This window comes from Odocoileus virginianus, unplaced genomic scaffold, assembly GCF_023699985.2.
Source record: "Odocoileus virginianus isolate 20LAN1187 ecotype Illinois unplaced genomic scaffold, Ovbor_1.2 Unplaced_Scaffold_4, whole genome shotgun sequence".
Lineage (NCBI taxonomy): Eukaryota > Metazoa > Chordata > Mammalia > Artiodactyla > Cervidae > Odocoileus > Odocoileus virginianus.
In genome coordinates this window covers 2,367,952-2,388,942 of record NW_027224266.1, presented here as the reverse complement: position 1 = coordinate 2,388,942, position 20,991 = coordinate 2,367,952, and the positions used below count along the sequence as shown (strand labels likewise).

The following is a 20,991-nucleotide window of genomic DNA, read 5'->3' as shown; positions in this document are numbered from 1 at the left end:
GTGAACATTATCTTGGTTGGGGCAGCCTGGCTGGGAGACGGGTTTGGGAAATAATGGATATGTGTATATATCTGCCTGGGTCCCTTCACTGTTGACCTGAAACTATCACAATATTGTTAATTGGCTATATTCCAATACAAAATAAAAAGTTTAAAACAGAAGCTACCTTCTTCTGGAGATGTGGAGATTGGAACAGCTGTCAAATCATTTATCACATAATCAAACTCTCTCCCTTCTTTGGTGTACCTCTTCAGTACTGGAATACAGTCTTCTATTAGAACCTTCCAGAGAGAACAAGCATAGATGCAGGTGAGCCAACATAACGTGAAAGTGGTTAAACACTTGTAAAAGGAAGGGGGAAATGCACACAGGGGCCGCAGCACCTGCCAGAGGAACAAAAGCCACTTCCACCCATACCTGCCAGGAGCTAAAAGTCCAGGGCTTACCAGATGCTTTACATGCCTTTCAATTAAGTGGAACAACTCCTCCTAGGAATTATTATCATCGCCATTTTACAAATAGGGAAAACAAACGAGAGAGGTCACTAAGTCTGCTCTTGCGTGCGTGCTGTTGTGTCTGCTTCTTTGCGACCCCGTGGACTGCAGCCTGCCAGGCTCCACCGTCATGGGGATTCTCCAGCAAGAAGACTGGAGCAGGTTGCCATGCCCTCCTCCAGGGGATCTTCCCGACCCAGGGAATGAACTCACATCTCCTGCGTCTCCTGCATCACAGGCAGATTCTTCACCACTGATCCACCAGGATCGTCCTCTCCTTGGTTGGCCCTTGCAAGAAACCTTGCTTTGCTCCAAACTCTGAGTTTGTTTGGCCTCACTGTGCACCAGGCACACGGACTGGGTTTCACCACATCTGCTGAGCCACCCAAGGGCCGGTGCCCGTGGCAGGTCGGCCCTGGCCAAGAGCAGCCCTTTTCCTTGAGTCTTCAACCGTCCCCAGAGTTCATTCCACTCAAGAGAACTAGGAGGGACAGGTGATACCCGCCCTTTTGGAACGAGCTTTTTTGGAAACAAATGTGACCTACAGCCCACCCACCTTAGGTATGGGTTTGGGGTCTCTCCCCCACATACATAAGCTAGGAATTCTACCTGCCCCTTCTGAGTTCACCTCCTTTCGGAAAGCGAGCCACTCTGGGCACATTGTGAGTCACCCTAATTCTCTCTTGAGACCCACACCGATCTGTTTGGGGGCCTCCATGTGAGAATAGGAGTGCAATTTTGAACTATACTTCACCTGATCTCATCTCTGCGACCATATTTGTATTTTTATGTCTTTGTGTATTAGTACTTGCGTTGGCCTGTTGAGATATCGCTGGTAATGGAGCTCATGCTGACACCAGGGTATTCTTCCCAACTTCACTGGCTTCACTTACAGCAAGGGGTTTTCCCTTTAAGAGTACAGCGTGGTCACTTGCCTTCATCTCTAATGGGGAACTGACTGGGTATCTCCTCTCTAGGGCAAGGGAGCTGTGACCTTGAGAGACCATTCTGCATTGCACTGGTGTGCCCTTTGCTTGGTATTTGACAGCAGCAGCCGTGAAAAGGTACGGGTGATGACAATTCTGTTCCATCTTGTAGTCCACTAGGGTACATTTTACAAAGCAGGGAGATCAGCTTTGCTCCCATGAATGAAAGAAAAAATTTCACTGTACTGCTTGGTCTCAGTAGCCCCCTGGACACCCTCCAAATTAGAACATCCTTCGACTAGAACTGTTTTATAAAAGGGAAGGGAAATGGGATAGAGTTCCTTATGCATAAGCTTTTATACTATGGTATCCCATTGTATGTTTTTAAAAAAAGGGAAATACTTCAATACACAAGTAAAGCTTTTACTGTTTGCAGTAAAAGCAGGTATGAAGAATGGAAATCCATTTTGTTAAATGGAAAAAAAGGTAATTCTGTCCTAGAGTTGGTTGTTTCTGAATGGTAAAGAAACTCAGGGACAAATTAATATAGGTATAGAAAGTTTTAGAAAGTGTGTGAAAAAGGAACACTTAGAAAAGTTCATGTATGGGCCTGGTCAGTATTGGCTGTGATTAGACTGAATTTAAGTAAATAAATTTTATTATCAAGAACAGGCTGATAATGCAAGACTTGAATTTGGATTTTTGGTTTCCTCTCTCTGCTTTCCCAGCAGAAAATAAAGTTTCCTTAGAGTGCTAAGCTGCTTTTGTCTTTTTGAGAGATCTGATTTTAACTTCATGTATTTGTTTACCTTTGAGATCTTTTATTGTCACTTTGGTTGGGTGAATGGTTATTGTTTCACAGTGACTTATCATCTTCTTTGACTTTTTAGTATTTCTGACAAGTGCCCCAAATATCAAATTTGATCTGAAGTTCTTTTTGTCCTCAGCTAACTTTGGGGTGCTTCAGAGGAACCCTTGAGGCATCTCAGAGATTAAATTAACTAGGACAATTCAGTATGTTAAATTACGTGGGAAACATTGCCAAATGAGAGATAAGCCTCCTCAGGTTATATTGTGTGGGCAAATGTTTTTACATTCTTAAAATTACATGGAATACAACATTGTGAATCAACTATACTCCAATAATAATTTAAAGAAAATTATATAGGGACTTCCCGAGCAGTCCAGTGGTTCAGTCTCCAAGCTTCCACTCTATGGGGCATGCATTTGATCCCTGGTCGGGGAACTAAGATCTCCACATGCCACAGGGTGTGGCCAAATAATTAATAATAAAATAACATGGAATTTCTAAAATTCTGGTGTGTCCTAACAAAATGGTACCCATAATTCTAGTTAATACAACCAAGTCTGTCAGTGACATTGAGATCAGTTGTTTCACTGTACCTTTTAAGTCTTGTCACTCAATTACTGTCTTACTGCTTTTGCAAAAGTGCTTCATCTTCAAGAAGATTCATAGGAAAGGCTTTTTGACATGCCCTAGTTTCTAACAGATTTCAAATCATGCCCATGAACTGGGCAAGCAAGTAAAGAATCCTAAAAGGAAAAACCTAGTGGCTTCATAAAAAATGTTAACAACAACAAAAAAAAGAGTACTACGGACTTCCCTTAGTGGTACTGTGGATAAGAACCCACCTGACAATGCAGGGGACACAGGTTCGACCCCTAGTTCGGGCAGATTCCCCATGCTTCAGGTCAACTAAGCCCCAGTGCAGCACAACTACTGGCCCACATGCTGCAACTACAGAAGCCTGCATGCCCAAGAGCCAGTGCTCCACAAGAGAAGCACTGCAGTGAGAAGCCTGTGCGCCCCAGCTAGAGAGTGGCCCCTGCTCGCTGCAACTAGAGGAAGTTAGCGCACAGCAACCAGAACCAGCACAACCAAGAATAAATAAGTCTCTTTAATGTTATTTTAGTTTATATATATAATGCATTGTGTTGATAAGAGATTTAAGATTCATATCTTGACATTTAACTAAATCTTTTGGGGACAAGATTTAGGGGACAAAAATTCCTTAAAACTGCTAGATTCACTGCTTGCAAATCTTTATACACACAAAAAAAAATCTTTCATTTTTCTTTCTGTACTACCTTAAGATTAAAATTATTCCATCACAAAAGGAATGGGGTGTGCACTGGAACATTTTCTAAAAACAGTTAACAGTAATTGTGTTTTCAAATGACGAACAGTTGCAAGGACCTGGTTTGTCTTCTTTTTTAATGCTTTTTCCAGAATGATTTTCTTTCAGTTTTATTGAGATATAATTGACATACAACATTATAGTCATTTAAGGTACAACCAAGAACCTGTCTTTTTTTTTTTTTTGGTTGTATTTTAAGGGTTAAGGGGCTTGCCTACTGCTGTCCCACAGACCAGGAACCCTCTCCCCTTTAGAGCTTCGGGAAAACTCTCAGCATCAGAAGAGTTTGTCAGACTCCCCTTGGTGGCTATTCTGTTCCCAAAATGGGGAGGGGGATGCACTGGAGCACTAAACTTCCTCAAGAGCCAACCTATTTAAAATTTTTTTCCTTCTCTAAAAGGTCCCCCTGTCTATGTCACCATCTGCCTTTGGTGCTCTGTCCTCAGAGCTTGGACTTGCAAGTCGAGGAGTTTTTTTCTGGGGCCATTAGTAAATCTTCCCACTTACATCCATATCCTGCCTCCAATCACAACAGTCTATGACTCTACAGTACTGCAGGTTTAGATGTGCTGTTCTTGTATTTTTTTCTTAATCCACATAAGTAAGTCAAAGGAGACAGGGAGTCAGGGAGACATGAATTTGAAACATTCCTCTAAAGTTACCCTAGAAATCCTGAATAAACTGCCCTTTGGACTCTTTAACTTACTGTCTTCATCTCCAAAACAGAAAGCAGCAGCCACATAAGGCTTTGAGGATTAAATTTTAAAACACTTAAGCAAAGGGTCTGGCTCACAAGGCAAATAATTGTAAACAAATGATAAAATTTGCAGATATTTTTGTCATTGTGAAAAGTCTGTCATGCTCTGAAGAACCTAAATCCTCCCTCTTCCTTTTCATGTGTACAGCATTATATTTTAAATTTTGTGTGTACTACAGCATGCTCACCACCAAAAGGATCATTTCCATCCATTACCAGACAGTTGGTCCCCTTTACACATTTCAGCCTCCCCCACTCCTTGCCCTTCTGGGAAGTACTACTCTGTTCCCTGGGTCTATGTATTATTTGGTTTGGTTTCTTCCTTTATTAAAAAAATTTTTATACTCCGCATGAGTGAAATCATACAGTATTTTTCTTTCTCCGGACTTTATGCTAAGTGAAAATAATACCATCAAGGTCCATCCAAGTTGTCACAAATATCAAGATTTCATTCTTTTATTTTTATGGTTGAGTAAGATTCCACTGTGTAATATACACCACATCTTCTTTATCCATTCATCTGTTGATGGACACTTAGGTTGCTTCCATATCTTGGCTATTATAAATAATGCTGCAATGAATATGGGGTGCATATATCTTTTCAAATTAGTGTTTCCCTTTCCTTCAAATAAACACCCAGGATTAGAACTTCTGCATCATCCCTCCCTTTTTAAACTTTACAATAGTGTAAGTGAAATATGTATCTTTCCCTTTTGCCCATAAAACTATCACAACTGCATTTTAACACAGATATAATTTCTCTCTCGGCTTAAAAATATTAATAGGAGTGTACCATGAAATCAAATTGGACACACACACCTTAGAGAACATGGGTAGGAGTAAGTAATTTATGTAACAAATTAAAGCACTCATCTAAACTATTTATAAAACTAGAGATACATATTTAAGATTCTAATCAAATAAAAATATGCATTAGCTTAGCTATCTTGCTCTACCAAATAATGTGGGTATGGGCACTAATATTTGGATACCCAAAATACAATACAAAATGTATCCTACAAACTGTAATGATTGGTCAACTTCCAAGCACAGTAGAATTTAGGAACTTGGCTTCCCTTGTGGCTCAGCTGGTAAAGAATCTGCCTGCAATGAGGGAGACTTGGGTTCGATCCCTGGGTTGGGAAGATCCCCTGGAGAAAGGAAAGGCTACCCACTCCAGTATTCTGGCCTGGAGAATTCCATGGACTGTATAGTCCACGGGGTCACAAAGAGTCAGACACAACTGAGTGACTTTTCACTTTCACTTTACTTAACAAGAAGCAAATATTCCTATGCCAAACATTGTAATCATCTACACTCTCTAATTAAATTAGTAAATCCCTTCTCGAAGACTCAGAAATGGACTCAGGCTAAAATAGACAAAAGGTAGTGGCTGCCAGGTCATAAAAAGGTACATGAGGACTTCCCTGGTAGTTCAGTCGGTAAGAATCTGCCTGTCAATGCAGGGGATACATGCTCGATCCCTGGTCCGGGAAGATTCTACATGCCATGGAGCAACTAAGCCAGTGAGCCACAACTACTGAGCCCATGCGCCTAGAGCCTGTGCTCCACAAGAGAAGCCACCGCAATGAAAAACCCGTGCTCCCCAACTACAGAGTAGCCCCTGCTCACTGCAGTGAGAGAAAGCCCACTTGAAGCAACAATGACCCAGCATAGCCAAAAATAAATAATTTGTAAAAGGTACATGACATCTTTTATACAAGAATGTATTCATGTTATTAAATTCAAAGCATCTGGAATTGGCAATTTCTTTTCTTTATTAGATGTACACACTTTCCCTGGATATAAATATATATAGAACTCACGTAAGGGAATAAAGGGCAGCAGAACAGACTATCTCAAAACAGCAAATGTAGAGAGGCTTTCTCTGAACTCCCCCTTATCTACCTAAAGACAGAGCCCCCAAAAGGAACTAAAGCATCAAAGATCCCACCCCGAGGGATTCAACCAGGGAAGATGGCCTCTTATCATGGCAGAAGAGGCTGACACCACACCCAAACTTTTCCACAAAGTATCACACCTCTTTCTCTACTCTGCTAAGGGCCCTGTCCATTTTTCCTAAGTCATTTACTCTCATCTAAGACACCTTTGAACTGTGGTGTTGGAGAAGACTCTTGAGAGTCCCTTGGACTGCAAGGAGATCCAACCAGTCCATCCTAAAGGAGATCAGTCCTGGGTGTTCACTTGGAAGGACTGATGTTGAAGCTGAAACTCCAGTACTTTGGTCACCTCATGCGAAGAGTTGATTCATTGGAAAAGACCGATACTGGGAGGGATTGGGGGAAGGAGGAGAAGGGGACGACAGAGGATGAGATGGCTGGATGGCATCACCAACTCAATGGGCATGAGTTTGAGTAAACTCCAGGAGTTGGTGATGGACAGGGAGGCCTGGCGTGCTGCGATTCATGGGGTCGCAAAGAGTCGGACACGACTGAGCAACTGAACTGAACTGAACTGAAGACACCTACGTCCCCCTTTCCCTGTTAGGATCATACTTAAGCTTAAATTCTAAAGCCACCTCTGAGTTGCTCATCTTCCTGTGTATCTTCCATGTATACGAGTGTAAAACATTAATGAATCTTGTTTTTCCTCTTGTTAGTCTTATTACAAGGGGTCTCGGGCAAGCATTGGAAGGGTAGAAGGAAACTTTTTCCTCCACTACAAGATCATCCATCATCTTGATTATCTTCCTCTTTAAAAAAAAAATATATTATTTATTAATTTATTTGGCTGCACTGGGTCTTAGTTGGGGCATGTGGGATCTAGTTCCCTGACCAGGGATCAACCCAGGCCCCCTGCATTGGGAGTGTGGAGTCTTAGCCACTGGACCACCAAGGAAGTCCCAATTATTTGTCTTCTTAACCAATTACACTTAAAGCTGTTTTAAGAAAGCACAGTTGTGATCAATAACATCATATTATCACCTGACTTAATAAAAAACACTTATCTGGTAAAAATAATTACCTGATAGCAGTCTCCTTTAAGATTGTCTAAGACATCACCACACGTTTTTCGCATGTATTTCTTACATCCGTCAATCACCATTTGGTCAATGTTCAAAATAGGTTAAGGAGAAATTTCCCCTGGATTTGAACATGTCAAAGGATTCTGAAATAGTTTTTTAAAAGGTAAAGATGAACATAACATTTTTCACACTAATTTGGGTACTATAAAGTTTAAAAAAATGATGGATGAGACAATGACTTCATTTGCGCACCAAGGACACTCAAAAGGCACTGAATTTCCTTCTAATGGAGAAGCCGTCTCAGCAACTGCTGGGCAGCTGACACAGTGCAAAGGCTGCCTGCTCTTTAGTTCTCAACTCTGCTTCTTTGCTGGTGGCCTGCTGGTAGCCATATAAAAAGGCTACTGGTACTAAGTTGAAATCTTTGTTCAAAGTAATCTTATAACATTAACTGTAGTACTAAGATAAAAAAGGAGGAAGAGAATAAAGTCCACCAAACTTAATCTCTTATACAACAAAGGATATCTCTACCATAGTCACCATCTTTGGTTTCAGTTTGACTATTTCACATAATATGCCCCCATCTCCACCTCCCAGAATCAGTACATCTTTGCCACTGTAATCTTCTTTGCCACTGCCCATGATGGCCCGGGTATACGCCAAATCACTTTCCGCCAAATCTAGGGAGGAGAAACATCCAAAACAGTGACTTAACCAAGGTCTCAGAGCACCTGACTTATCATTCCAGAAATTGCTAGAATCTAGAAAATTCAGACATTTTCCTTTTCAGTCTTTAAAAACTCAGCATATGGAAGGTTTTAGTGTTTTTTTTTTTCTTTTGGATTGTGGACTTTTCTTCATCCCTACTCGACTAACCCCCAACATGTTACCTACATAGATTATACACAAATATAGCTTAATTTAGAAGAAAATTCAGTCTTTAGCCTGTTCAGATATGATAATTAAAAAGTAATTATGTATTTCTAGATGAAATATAACAGCAGAATTGCTTCAAAAGAATATGAGAGGGAGAAAAGTGACTGGAGTTTAAGGGAAACAAGACTGGCCAGGAGTTTATCATTGCTGACACTCAATGGTGAGTATACGTGGGTTCATCTGACTGTTGTGTCTACTTTGGTTTGAAATTTTCCACAACAAAAAGACTTCCAAATAAACAAGCAATTAATATAAAATAATCAACAAGAACCTACTGTATAACACAGGGAACTAGACTCAATATCTTAACAATAACCTATAACAGAATGTTAATAAATATGTATTTTATATCTATGTATAACATAAAAAAAGAGTATCAAGACAAAGTTTTCATGGCTCTACTATAAAATATGAAAACCCAGACAAGTCACAGGTAAATCTAATGTAAATATTAATCTCAAAAACCAAACACACACAAAATAACCAGCAGTGCCCAACGACACACCTGGACAAACCCACAATGGTGGTATGTCATGAAAACACAATCTAAAATTGTCACTTTGTTATGCGATTGGGGTAGAGATGGAATACTTACTAACATCTCCACTGAGGATGAGAATATTCCCAAATTGCTTTGAATGTAAAATTTTAATGTTCTGGTAAGGTGAGTCTTCATCATACACCACTTTATCTATGTCGTACTCAACCAGGCGGCCATCCGCAGTGGGCCAGTATCTGTCGATGGCCCCTCCTCGAACTATGGGTGGTAATCTGGAAAAAAGGGGAAAGAAGGAAAATAGGAATGAGCCTTATGACAGAGTCTGCTTAGGTGAGGCCACCTGAAAAGAAGACCTAGGAACAAGAATGTTCCATGGAGCCACATAGCCTCAGGCAGACTCCTAAATAGTACACAACCAACCAAAAACTTGAACTTTGAGGGCTATGTAAGAATGGCCACCACCAAATTTCAACAGTGCTGTACATTAAGAATTAATTTGGGGCTTCCCTGGTTAGAATCCGCCTGCCAACGCAGGAGACACAGGTTCGATCCCTGGTCCAGGAAGATGCCACAAGCTATGGAGCAACTAAGCCCATGCACAACTACTGAGCCTGTGTTCTGTGTATGTGCTCGGTTGCCAACTCACATCCAACTCTTTGTGACTCCATGGGCTGCAGCCCACCAGGCTCCCTTGTCCATGGGATTTTCCAGGCAAGAATACTGGAGCCTGAGCTTTAGAGCCCAAGAACCATAACTATTGAGCCCACATACTTGTAGCAACTACTGCAGTCCATGCTCCACAAGAAGAGAATGAGAAGCCCTCACACCACAACTAGAGAGTACCCCCACTTGCCACAACTAGAGAAAAGCCCAGGCAGCAACAAAGACCAAGCATGCCAAAAATAAACAAAAAATAATTTTAAAAGCACCTCTGCAAAAAAAAATTAATGTATTTGGCTGTGCCAGGTCTTAGTTGCAGCATGCAAACTCTTAATTGCAGCATGTGGGATCCAGTTCCCTGACCAGGGGTCAAACCTGGGCCCCCTGCATTGGGAGCTTGGAGTCTCAGCCACTGGACCACCAGGAAAATCCCAAGAATTTACTTTTTAAAAAGACCTTTCTGTAATACTTTAAATTTTCCCTAAAAAATGAAAAAAAAGTTGAAGGAGAAAGTGGCCACTAGAGACATCACGCTTCACACCCCAATACTTTAGCAGGAAGGACTCCTCAAGAATGTCTGCGTCACCACTTTGTCACTAGCACATGCATCCAAGTGCACACACATGTAATACCATCACCTAGCTCGGAATCCATGTTTAAGTGTTCCCAACTGCCCCAACTATCTCCTTCATAACTATGCTACTTTTGAATAAGAATCACATACTGTATTTTGCTTTTTTTATCCTCATTTCATCTAAAATAGATAGTTGTCACTGTCATCCCTTCCCCGTGTTTCATGACTTTCATATCTCAGCCAAGTCCAGACAAGGTGTTCTGCAGAAAATCCCTCAGGGGGGTTTGCCTGAAGATCTCATCAGTAGGGTCACGTTGGCACATTATGCACCCATCACATCAGGGACGCTGAGATGTATGCCTGTCCTAATTGGTGATGCTAAGTGTGACCATGTGGTTAAAGCCACGTTAATGCCCCCAAGATCCCTCCATTTGCAAAGGTACCTTCTGTCCCTTGGTAATTATGAAGCAGGGTGTGTGGGGGGGCTGGAGGGGGAAGTCCATGAAATCCGGGTCAAGAAAACCGGGTCAAGTTCCTGATCTCTTGACACACCTTCACCAGTGGCATCTAGAAGATTCTTGCCTGAACCAATTAGTATGGGAATGTCTGCCGACTGGTGATTTTGTCATCCAGTCCTTTTTGTAACTCCTGAGTGTCTTACAGAGTATTCTAGAAACTGCCGGCAGAGGACGCTACATGACAGGGAAAACCAGACTCAGCAAGGAGGCTTGGCCAAGGAAGGGGACACAGACAAGGTGAGCTCACCGCACACACAGCACAACCACGCGCAAGTTCTGTGTCCGCAAATACAGTGGGGTGCGCAGTAAGCAATCCCCAGGAACCTAAAACGCTGGGCTACCTCTGACTTGCTCTCCAAAGTCTTTGCTCGCCCTGCTCACTTGTTTCCAAGAATACAGTCTGAACCTGTTACAGGTTAACAAGGCTTTCAATGAAGAAATAACTGCGAGTGTGCTAAGTCTCATCAGTCATGTCCACTCTGTGCGACCTCATGGACTGTAGCCCACCAGGCTTCTCTGTCCATGGAATTTCCTCCAGGCAAGAATACTGGAGTGGGTTGCCATTCCCTTCTCCAGGGGATCTTCCTGACTCAGGGATTGAACCCGTCATCTCTTACGTCTCCTGCACTGGCAGGCAGGTTCTTTACCACTAGCGCCATCTGGGAAGCCCCATGAGGAAATACTAATATCCGTCAAGGGCACTGAATTTACAAAGCAAGTTTCCATAAAGTATCATTTAATCCCAACTCCTCCTGATTTAACCACTTCTTCACCTTCTAGAACAAATGCAGCTGTTGGAATTAGGCAGTAAGGGATTTTTCTTGTAAAACGTCATTGCCCCGGCAGGACAACCCCTGAGAGCAGGCAAATAGGACTAGGAAGAAGCCTCTTCCACCCCTGGCTGATGAGTGGTGGGAGCATGAGCCCCTGTGACACAGTATGAAAGCACCAAACAGCAATTCAAGGGAGGAAACCTACCCCTGGGGGTTGACAGCCAGCTATAGGCAGTTCCTGAACTCTTGCGCAAAACCAATGTAAACAACGTCCATTCTCAATTGCATCAATGGTGCCTTAGGCGCAAGTAGAGCTCTTTATTGCAACACAGTCCTTTTTAAAGAGATCCAAAGAAACAAGGATCTGAAAGGATGGCTTCACCTTGATGAATTACTCATTCTATGATACCAGCAGGACCCTGGGGGCTCCTAGGCACAAAAGTCTTTCTGTGTCCCTCCATTTCTTGACTACAGGAAATAGGCTTCCTTCAGCCTCCAGGATCTTCCCTGAGTTCCAGGGAGCAGGTTCAAACACATGCTAATCAGAGAAGGGAGGGGATATTGACACAAAGGTAGAACAGTCAGAAGAAACAATAGGGCAGCCTTGGAGTAGAGTCCTGGTTCCCATCAAGGGATACACACAACGACATCTTTGAGAAGTTTGCAAAGACTGAAATTCTCACCAGGTAGGAGAAATTAAAGGTATGCTGCCCACAGGGGAGTAATCATTTCAGATGTTCCTGAGTCATTCCTTAACGATTCAGTCTCTAACAATGTCATCCTCAGACAGCAAAGTGGCACCATTCTTGTCCCTTTGAGGCCAAAAACAAAGGCCCTACAACAAAGTATTCCCAATAGCTTCCTGCCCCCTCCACCCTGATTTTATAAAAAGATGTAAAAACAGTGACAAGAAGAACAAGGCTTGTGCTGTGTTTTGAACTGAAATCAGAAGTGTAACTGCACTCTCACTTCAAAAACTCCCACACCACAACCACACAGGAACCAGATTTCATGAGTGCTGGGGCCCATAAACGCATTTCATCTATTCATTCACTGCTAGAAGTAACCCCAATAAAAACCACACTAATAAAAAAAAATCTGGCATTTTGATGTTGGCCAATTCATTATCACCAAACTAAAGACACAGTGGGAACCCATTCAATTCAGATGGATCAATTCAGGAAAGATTAGGAAAACTTTGCAAACAGGAAAAGAGGGAAATTTCAGAAAAGATTGTGGGTGTGGACAAGTTACTTGAGGATGAGGAAGGGCCTGAGGATACGTAAACTGAACGTGGGGGATAAATAAGTCTGGCTCCTCTGACAGATTTCAATCAAGCGGCCAAGTTCTATGCTACGTCCTGCTCTCTTCACATGCAGTTCCCTGCCTTGTATTCAAGTTGGAGGTTAAACAAATTTCTAATTATTCTATACCTGGCCTGGGGCTTTCCTCTGCTGCTGCTGCCGCTGCTAAGTCACTTCAGTCGTGTCCGACTCTGTGTGATCCCATAGACAGCAGCCCACCAGGCTCCCCCGTCCCTGGGATTCTCCAGGCAAGAACACTGGAGTGGGTTGCCATTTCCTTCTCCAATGTGTGAAAGTGAAAAGTGAAAGTGAAGTCGCTCAGTTGTGTCCAACTCTTAGTGACCCCATGGACTGCAGCCTACCAGGCTCCTCCGTCCATGGGATTTTCCAGGCAAGAGGACTGGAGTGGGGTGCCATTGCCTTCTCCAGGGGCTTTCCTCCAGACTGATCAAATTTAGCAGGATGAACCATTAAGTACTTAAACATCCTTAAACAGCCAGTAAGGATTCCTTCTTGTGGAAAATGCCCTGAACTGGAGAAGTCTGTATTCTGGTCACTTCCAATAGTGATGGTCTGACCTTAATCAAGTCTCTCTGTGTTATTGCATCTATGTATTTGCCTTTATGAGCAAGCTGTTATTGTTGTTCAGTTGCTAAAGTCCTGTCCGGCTCTTTGCAACCCCATGGACTGCAGCATGCCAGACTTCCCTGTCATCATCATCTCCCAGAGCTTGCTCAAACTCATGTCCATCAAGTCGGTGATGCCATCCAACCATCTCATCCTCTGTCGTCCCCTTCTCCTCCTGCCTTCAATCTTTCCCAGCATCAGGGTCTTTTCCAATGAGTCGGCTCTTCACATCAGGTGGTCAAAGTACTGGAGCTTCAGCATCAGTCCTTCCAATGAATATTCAGGACTGATTACCAGGACTGACTGGTTTGAACTCCTTGCTGTCCAGGGACAGACCCGTTTGGGGGGTCTGGTAAGGAATCACCCAGGGACAGCAAGGCCAAACCGCTCAGAATAACTTATTGTGGAGCCATGATTCATTCACATTCTTCATTCCCAGGACCTGTCAGACTCTACCCCTCCCAAAGAATGCCAAAACTTCACTTCTATCAGAGCTCTTCTAACATCTGACACCACTAGCACATATGTCTGTGCCATCCAGCAGAACATTTCTCTGTGTAGTCCCAACATGGCAGTCACTAGCCATTAGCTAGTGACAAAAGATGAGTAAGGAAATGAACTGTTTTTGTTCTTTTTATTAACTGAGTTTTAAACAGACACAGGTGGCATAGTAGCTGTACTCCTCAACAAAAGCTTAATGGTCTTTGTCATCAACTGAAAAGGACCTACTGGGGGTGCTCAAGGTTGGTTGCCTCTGATGTTCTTACAGTGTCAATATCACCCTACCTGAAAGCACTGAGGCAAATTTTCTATCATCCCATCCTGTCAAAATCTCTTAAAACTGCTTAATTCTACTGTGCGGCCCAGAACTCTGAGGAAAGATAGATATTTTTTTCCCTTCACTGGACATGGTCAAGAAGGAGTTTTCCAGCTCCTCTTTGAGGTGCCAGCCCCATCTGATTCTCTGCATTACAGTTTCACCCCTCAGGATCACTGGACACTCCTTTCTGCCTCTGTTCCATTTTATCTAGCATCTCTCTCTCTCTCTCTCTCTCTCTCACACACACACACACACACACACACACAGAGTCTTCTGCCATCAGGGCCATCTACATTAGCCTATCAAGTGGCCAGAAGCAGAAGTTGACTGATCTCTTCCACATCTTACATAGACACTGCTCAGGGATAACACCACCATTGCAATTATTATATTGATTGTTTTTATTGTTGTTTAGTCACTCAGTCGTGTCCAACTCTCTGCAACCCCATGGACTGTAGCCTGCCAGGCTCCTCTGTCCACAGGATTCTCCAGGCAAGAATACTGGAGTGGGCTGTCATGCCCTTCTCCGGGGGATCTTCCCCACCCAGGGATCGAACCCACATTTCCTGCACTGGCAGGCAGATTCTTTATCATCTGAGCCACAAAGGAAGCCCGTTTTATCAATTAGCCAAATATAAAAGAACATTCAGGAGTGGACTTACCGCTTTACCCGCTCAGTACTGTCCTGACTCAATTCTTTCATTCTTTCTTCTACTTTGTTCAAAAGCTGCAATTACAAGAAAAGAAATCGATGGGCTTATCAAACAAGCTGAGTAGAAGAGCTAAATTACAGCCCAGAAGGTCAGTGTCATGTTGACAGAGCTGCTACTCTGGCAGGGGTCCAGGCACACTTGTCCTCCCTCACCTCTCCAGCAGCCTGCGGGCCTGGCCCAACTCCACACTCCCCTGTCCTCGACCCCTCCCACTGCCAACCTCACTTCAGTCTATGGTATCAACAGTATCAAAAGGTATCCTAAGTAATAGGAAAGGGGAAGGCTCAAGGACACTGCAGCTATGATATCCTGGTTAAAGGTTTACATTCCCTCCAGTGCAAAGTCAAGTCATTACTCAGTACTCAAGTGGCCGAGGGAAAGATGAGAACCAGGGTCCTAAAAATCACTTGAGGAATGATTATTTTTCTTCTAAAATCACTTATCTGAAGGCAGCCAAGTTTAAAATTAACTGGGAAGTCAACAATTAGGTGAAAATGATTTTATCATTGAACTGAGCCGTTTTTGTGATCCTTAAATACTTGAGTAAATAAAAGTGGAAAACTGACACTATCGACTTCTTTGCCTTGTGCATCGCCGTCGTAACTCTGAAGATCCATCAACACCAATCCATGCGGGTAAATTCTCAAATTGGCAAAGCTACAGAGGAGAGCATAATTATAAGGTTAGGAACTGTATCATGGCACTCAAAAGAAAAAAGGCACCAACCCAATTAAAAGGCAAAACCACTGCTCTTTTTCCCCTAAATAACATAATTAACCCTGTGGCTTTCTTATTAGAAGCCTTTTCATGGGGGCAGGGAGGCCAAACATTTAGGCAAGATTTTAGACAGAATCATCAAGTGCTAAGGTTTTCAAACAGGTTATTGGGCCCAGAAAGTGATTCAGCAGGAAGTCCTGTGAATCTGATTTTTAAGAAGGTTCCTCAGCAGTGACTGATCCCTCCTTAAAAGGATGGGAGGGTGGGGCAGAGCAAACTCAGTTCTCCCAATTACCCTCGGAGTTCAAAACAGAGCCAAAACAGAGCCGTGTTTTTCTGACTGTACACAGGTGGTGGCTACATTCATTGAGTTAGCGGCCTACAAGTCAGATCCAGCCCTTGGCATGTTTTGTAAAGCATGCAGATTAAATATGGTTCTTACATTTTTAAAGAGTTGTTTAAGGCAAAAAAGGAGTATGTGACAGGGACCTTATTTAGCTCCTTACGGGAAAAGCTTTAACCTCTAATTCAATGTCTGACCAGCTTTTTTGTGAAATAAAATTAGTGTATCACACATGTATAAGAATTATCTGAATAAACTTTTCCTTCAATTCGACGTGTATATTTGTATATATGCAGATATGTATGTGCACATCTGATATAAAATCACTTCTTTTTTAAAATATTTATTTGGTTACGCCAGTCTTAGTTGGGGCATGAGGGATCTAGTTCCCTGACTGATGATCAAATCGGGCTCCCTGCATTGGGAGCAAGGAGTCTTAGCCATAGAACCATCAGGGAAGTTCTAAAATCACTTATCTTACTATAAGGTGTGGTTAAAGAAAAATTTGAATAATAATACTAAATAAGATGAAGAATTCTGTTCAGAGAATACAAGCAGTGTGCTTAGATTAAAAAAGATAAACACAACTAGTTAATTTTCACCTTCAGTCCTTAAATGGCCTCAAAATCAAGTTCAGGCCAGGGGCACCACTAACTCACGTACACCTGAACTAGCTGATCACACCCCCCTCCCAATCTGCCACACAAAGGAGAGGAGCTAGGAGCCAAAGAACGATAGAGAAATGCCACCTCTTAACCAGCTAGGTGGTTCGAGCACAGAATCCCCCACCAGAGAACCACAGGAACATGGAGATGCCGCAAGGTGGGGACAAGCACTGACCTCATCTGATTAAAAGCAAAAATAATGAAAGAGGAAAAGTTGCAAGGGGGTGGGGGGGAAATGGAGACCAAAAAAAAGGTGACTGAGGACCAAGACCTCTGGCAGCATGGGGATGGGTCCCAGCTGAGCAAGTGACAGAAGAGGAAGATCAAGGTGGAAACAAATCTTTAAGCACGTTAGCGACTTCCCTGATGGTCTAGTGGTTGGGACTCTGCGCTCCCACTGCAGGGGGCCCAGGGTCCACCCCTGGTCAGGGAACTAAGAGCCGGCAAGCTGCATGGCAAGGCCAAGAAAAAAGTAAACTAAGCATGTTAATTTCTCTCTTCTCTGTTTTCAGAAGCAATTTCCAACAGCTCTTATCACTCAAAAACTCCCTTCCAGGAAGAATTCTAAGTCTTCTAGAAAACTGGGATTGGTGTCTAGGGTAGAAGATTCAAGAACTGAAGTAGAGTGGTTGGCCCTGTCCAGCCCCAAAGGTCCTTAGGAGGTGGTAGGAGATGCAAGGGGCTTCCCTGGTGGCTTCGCAGAAAAGAATCTGCCTGCCAATGTGGAAAATGTGGGTTCCATCCCCGGGTTGGAAAGATCCCCTGGAGAAGGAAACAGCAACCCAGTCCAGTATTCTTGCCTGGGAAATTTCATGGACAGAGGAGCCTGGCAGGCTACAGTCCACAGGGTTGCAAAAAGGCGCACAACTGAGCGACTACACAACAAGAGATTCAAGGCTTCAGCTGGATTAGAGGAGGAACCTGACAAGGTGGCAGAGAGGTAAGGTCTGACTTGCTGTGGTCCCCAAGTTACAGACCAGAGCTAGGACAGGAAGAGAGGGGGACAGGGAGAAAGGAGAAGAGAGATTTGAGGGTGTAAGGCCAGCTGCAGACCTCTGCTTCCAGGATACTTGCCAGTAACTGGGTGAGGACGGAGGCAATGGAGGGTCTGGGTCACCCTTGAGAGGAAATCACTTTAGATACATTGGAGGGATCTACTCTGTGCATATATGGGGATTTGCTATGCAGTCAGAAATACAGATTTGGGCTTGAGGGCACAGGGGTTAAGGTTTCTTTGAGAGGTGTAGATATGTTCACAGGAAAGAACTATGTAGACTTACAAAAAGAATAATAGAGCTCAAAAGAACAAATTTTCTTCACCTCACGACACTGTCTTTTGAGCCTCTGTAACATGGGGTGGGGGGTTCTTTTAGTTAGAAAAACAAGGGGGAGAATGTGGGACATTAATGAAACCTTGTAGAATGCTAGGACTTAGTTTCCATTGGGAGAAAAGAACGAAAGCCATCAAAAATACACAGGAGTTCACGTTTTAAAATTAACAGTGCAAATTACTAAGACTCTTAACAGTTTTAGACTCTAGAAGATACTACATAGACTTAGGGAAATCCAGAACTCACTGCACCAGTATCTTCTGTGATCAGTCATTTCTTTTTTCTTTTTAACTTGGCTGCGCCAGGTCTTAGTTGCAGCATGCAGGATCTTTTTAGCTGCAGCATACAGGCTCTTAGGTACAGCATGCAGGATCCAGTTACCTGACCAGGGATGGAACCGGGCAGCCCCACATTGGGAGCACAGTGTCCCAACCGCTGGACCACCAGGGAAGTACCCTGTTCTCAGTCATTTCTTAATTGAGGTTTCCTTCCCTAGTCTCAGGTTGACTTTCATTTCCATACTGATCAGAGAAAAAGTCTAGACAGATCATCTATAAAGTCTTAAGGAGAAAACAAAACCCAAAATCTTAAAACTCCTGGATGCCCCCAGCTTCCTATCAAGCTCTTTGCAGACTTTTTCATCCTGCATTTGACTACGGTCTGCATTAACTGATAACCACTTATTACACTGCTACTCACAATGGGTCAAGTGACCCACAGTATCAACATCCTCTGAGAGGAGCTTGTCAGAAATACTATTTGGGTGCAGTCCCAGACCTGCTGCAGCAGAAACTCTCAGAGTGGAGCACAGCGCATCTGGATCATGGCCTGCCAGTTCACACTGCTTATGCTGCCGGAGGCTTCTGAGTCGGGCACACAGAATCACCTGAGGGTCTTTAGAGAAACAGCAACACCCAGTGGCCTTAATCTCTAGGGGGAGTGCCTGGGCATGGGATTTTATGATGATGATTCTATTGGGAAGCTAGAAGCACTGGATTCTAGTCCCCTCCTCAAATATGTCAAAGGAGGAAAAGAAAAAAATTCTGGATACCTCCCACCACCACTCTTTACACACACACACACACACACACACAGCTAAAGCGCTCAATCTGGATGCCCCCCACCACCAGTCTTTACATACACACACAGTTGAAGCGCTCAGATCCGAACAGGAGCGTTCACGGTCACCTCACCTGCCATTTTTGTTTATGTACGTTGCCAAATAGCCATGGTCCTGCCAGGTATGCACTGACTCCGTCATCCCCTGCTCCTGGAAAATGGACTGGAGGCCTTTCAGAATAGTCTCACCATCAGCTGGAGAACAGGGGGAGAAGGCAAGATGGTCAGCTGAAACACTGAGAAGCAAAGCACAGTTTGATGAATGAACTTTTGAGAAACCCTGAACAGAGCTATGGGCATCACTTATCCCCTTTGTCATGAGCTAGAACTTGCTCAACCCCATAGGGAGAGGCTGCAGATTACCAGGTAACACAGTAAGAATGGCAACACCAACCACAGAATAGCTGTGCCAAAAATGCAGACAGATAATTCAGCCAACTAGAAATAGCATAACAAAATATTCAGCCTAGCCAGAAACCAAACAAAAACATGATAAAAGACATTCCACTTTAGGTGAAATAAACTTAATGAGGATCTAGAGTACTAGAAAAGGGTTTCCATCCACTGTTGATGGGTATTATAAATGACTTCAAAACTTTTGACTCTGTATTCCAGGTGTTCTACAATAAGGATGCCTTGTTTTCTTTATTGGGAGAAAAAAAGAAATAGCACCACTCAGTAACCTATTTTTAATTGGTAGAAACTGAACAATTCAATATACTACAACCTGCTAGGCATTCTGATGCCCCTCTCTCCCATCCCACCCACTACCCCCCAACCCCCACCAAAGAGGAGCTCAGGTCAAGGACTGAGGTCAAGGTTATAGAAACTGCATTAACCTCTGCAGGTTTACTTGAATCCAGAATCTTCACAAACATCCAACAGTATGATACTTAGATGAAAAGCAAAATGCAATGAATTCTCTAGTTGTATCTGCCAAAGTACTCATTCCTTGAGAAGGTTAAGGATAAAGAACCACAATAAGACAAAAAGAATTACTCTGTACTGTCCCATGAGCCCACCACAGGCTGATTCTTTTTCCACATGAAGGAAAAGAGGGCAGGCTGAGAAGCGTCAAAACAAAGCACCCCTGTGACTTAAACCAAGAGCAAAAAGGAAAAAAAAAAAAAAAAATGGAAAATCCACAGTTGACCGCAGTGTGGTTTCACAAGAAAATTACACTAGAATTCCTTCCATAAACCAAGGAGTGCCAAAATGGACTGGAAGAATTCCTTCAATCTACACAGAGCTGATCTCCAATGACATCTGGAACTAGGCCCCCCAACACCTTCCAGTGCACAGTCAGAACAAGGGCTACAAAGTAGGTTCAGAGCCCACACTGGGCAGCAGATATGTCTTATTCTGGCCTATGCAGACCTTTTTAAGTTAACTGGTGTCTGAAAACCAGGTGATTTCATCTATTCCCACTGTTGGGGGTAGAAAAGTGGCCCCCCAAAATATATGGCCACATTCTAACCCTCAGAACTTGGGAGTGCAACCTGATCTGGAAAAGGGTTTTTGCAGATGCAGTAGTTAATTTAAAGATGCCGAGATGGATGATCTTCGAGTATCCAGGGAGCTCCTAATTCCAGTAAGTCCTTATCAGAGACTGAAGCCTGGAAGACACAGGGAGGAGGAGCAGGAGCAGGTGAAGACAGGGAGAGACTGGCAATGTGATGGCCACCAGCCAAGAACATGCAGAGCACCAGAAGTTGGAAGTGGCCAGCGAGGACTCACCCCTAGACCCCTTAGGGCAGCATGGCCCTGCTGATGCTCTGCCTTCAGACTCTAGCCTCCAAACTTGGGAGAGAATAGGCTTCTTTAGCTTGAAGTCACCAGTTTGTAGTACTTTGTTACAACAGCCCTGGCCGACTAATACACCCACCAAAATACAGATTTTAACTTTGTTTAAAAAAACAAAAGCAAATGCAGTAGCAAAGATGGCAGCAAAGGAGTGATTTCTTTCATCTCCTCCATTTCTAAACACAGAGCAATTAGGGTAGGACTGCCAAACCTCACGGACAACACTTAGAACAAAACTGAATAGCAGGCTGTGTGTATGCCTAGATA

General features: G+C 43.3%; 1 protein-coding gene across 1 annotated transcript in view; it reads right to left on the bottom strand.

Annotated features, from left to right (window-relative positions):
* SMS (spermine synthase) overlaps positions 1-20,991 on the bottom strand; it is a 48,562-nt gene that overhangs the window by 9,212 nt on the left and 18,359 nt on the right. Inside the window, exons 2-8 of the mRNA XM_070462398.1 lie at positions 18,996-19,116; positions 15,313-15,403; positions 14,696-14,760; positions 8,854-9,029; positions 7,848-8,002; positions 7,322-7,411; positions 167-281 (exon numbers count right to left, since the gene is read on the bottom strand). Coding sequence (XP_070318499.1) covers positions 167-281; positions 7,322-7,411; positions 7,848-8,002; positions 8,854-9,029; positions 14,696-14,760; positions 15,313-15,403; positions 18,996-19,116 — 813 coding nt within the window. The remainder of the gene's footprint in view (positions 1-166; positions 282-7,321; positions 7,412-7,847; positions 8,003-8,853; positions 9,030-14,695; positions 14,761-15,312; positions 15,404-18,995; positions 19,117-20,991) is intronic.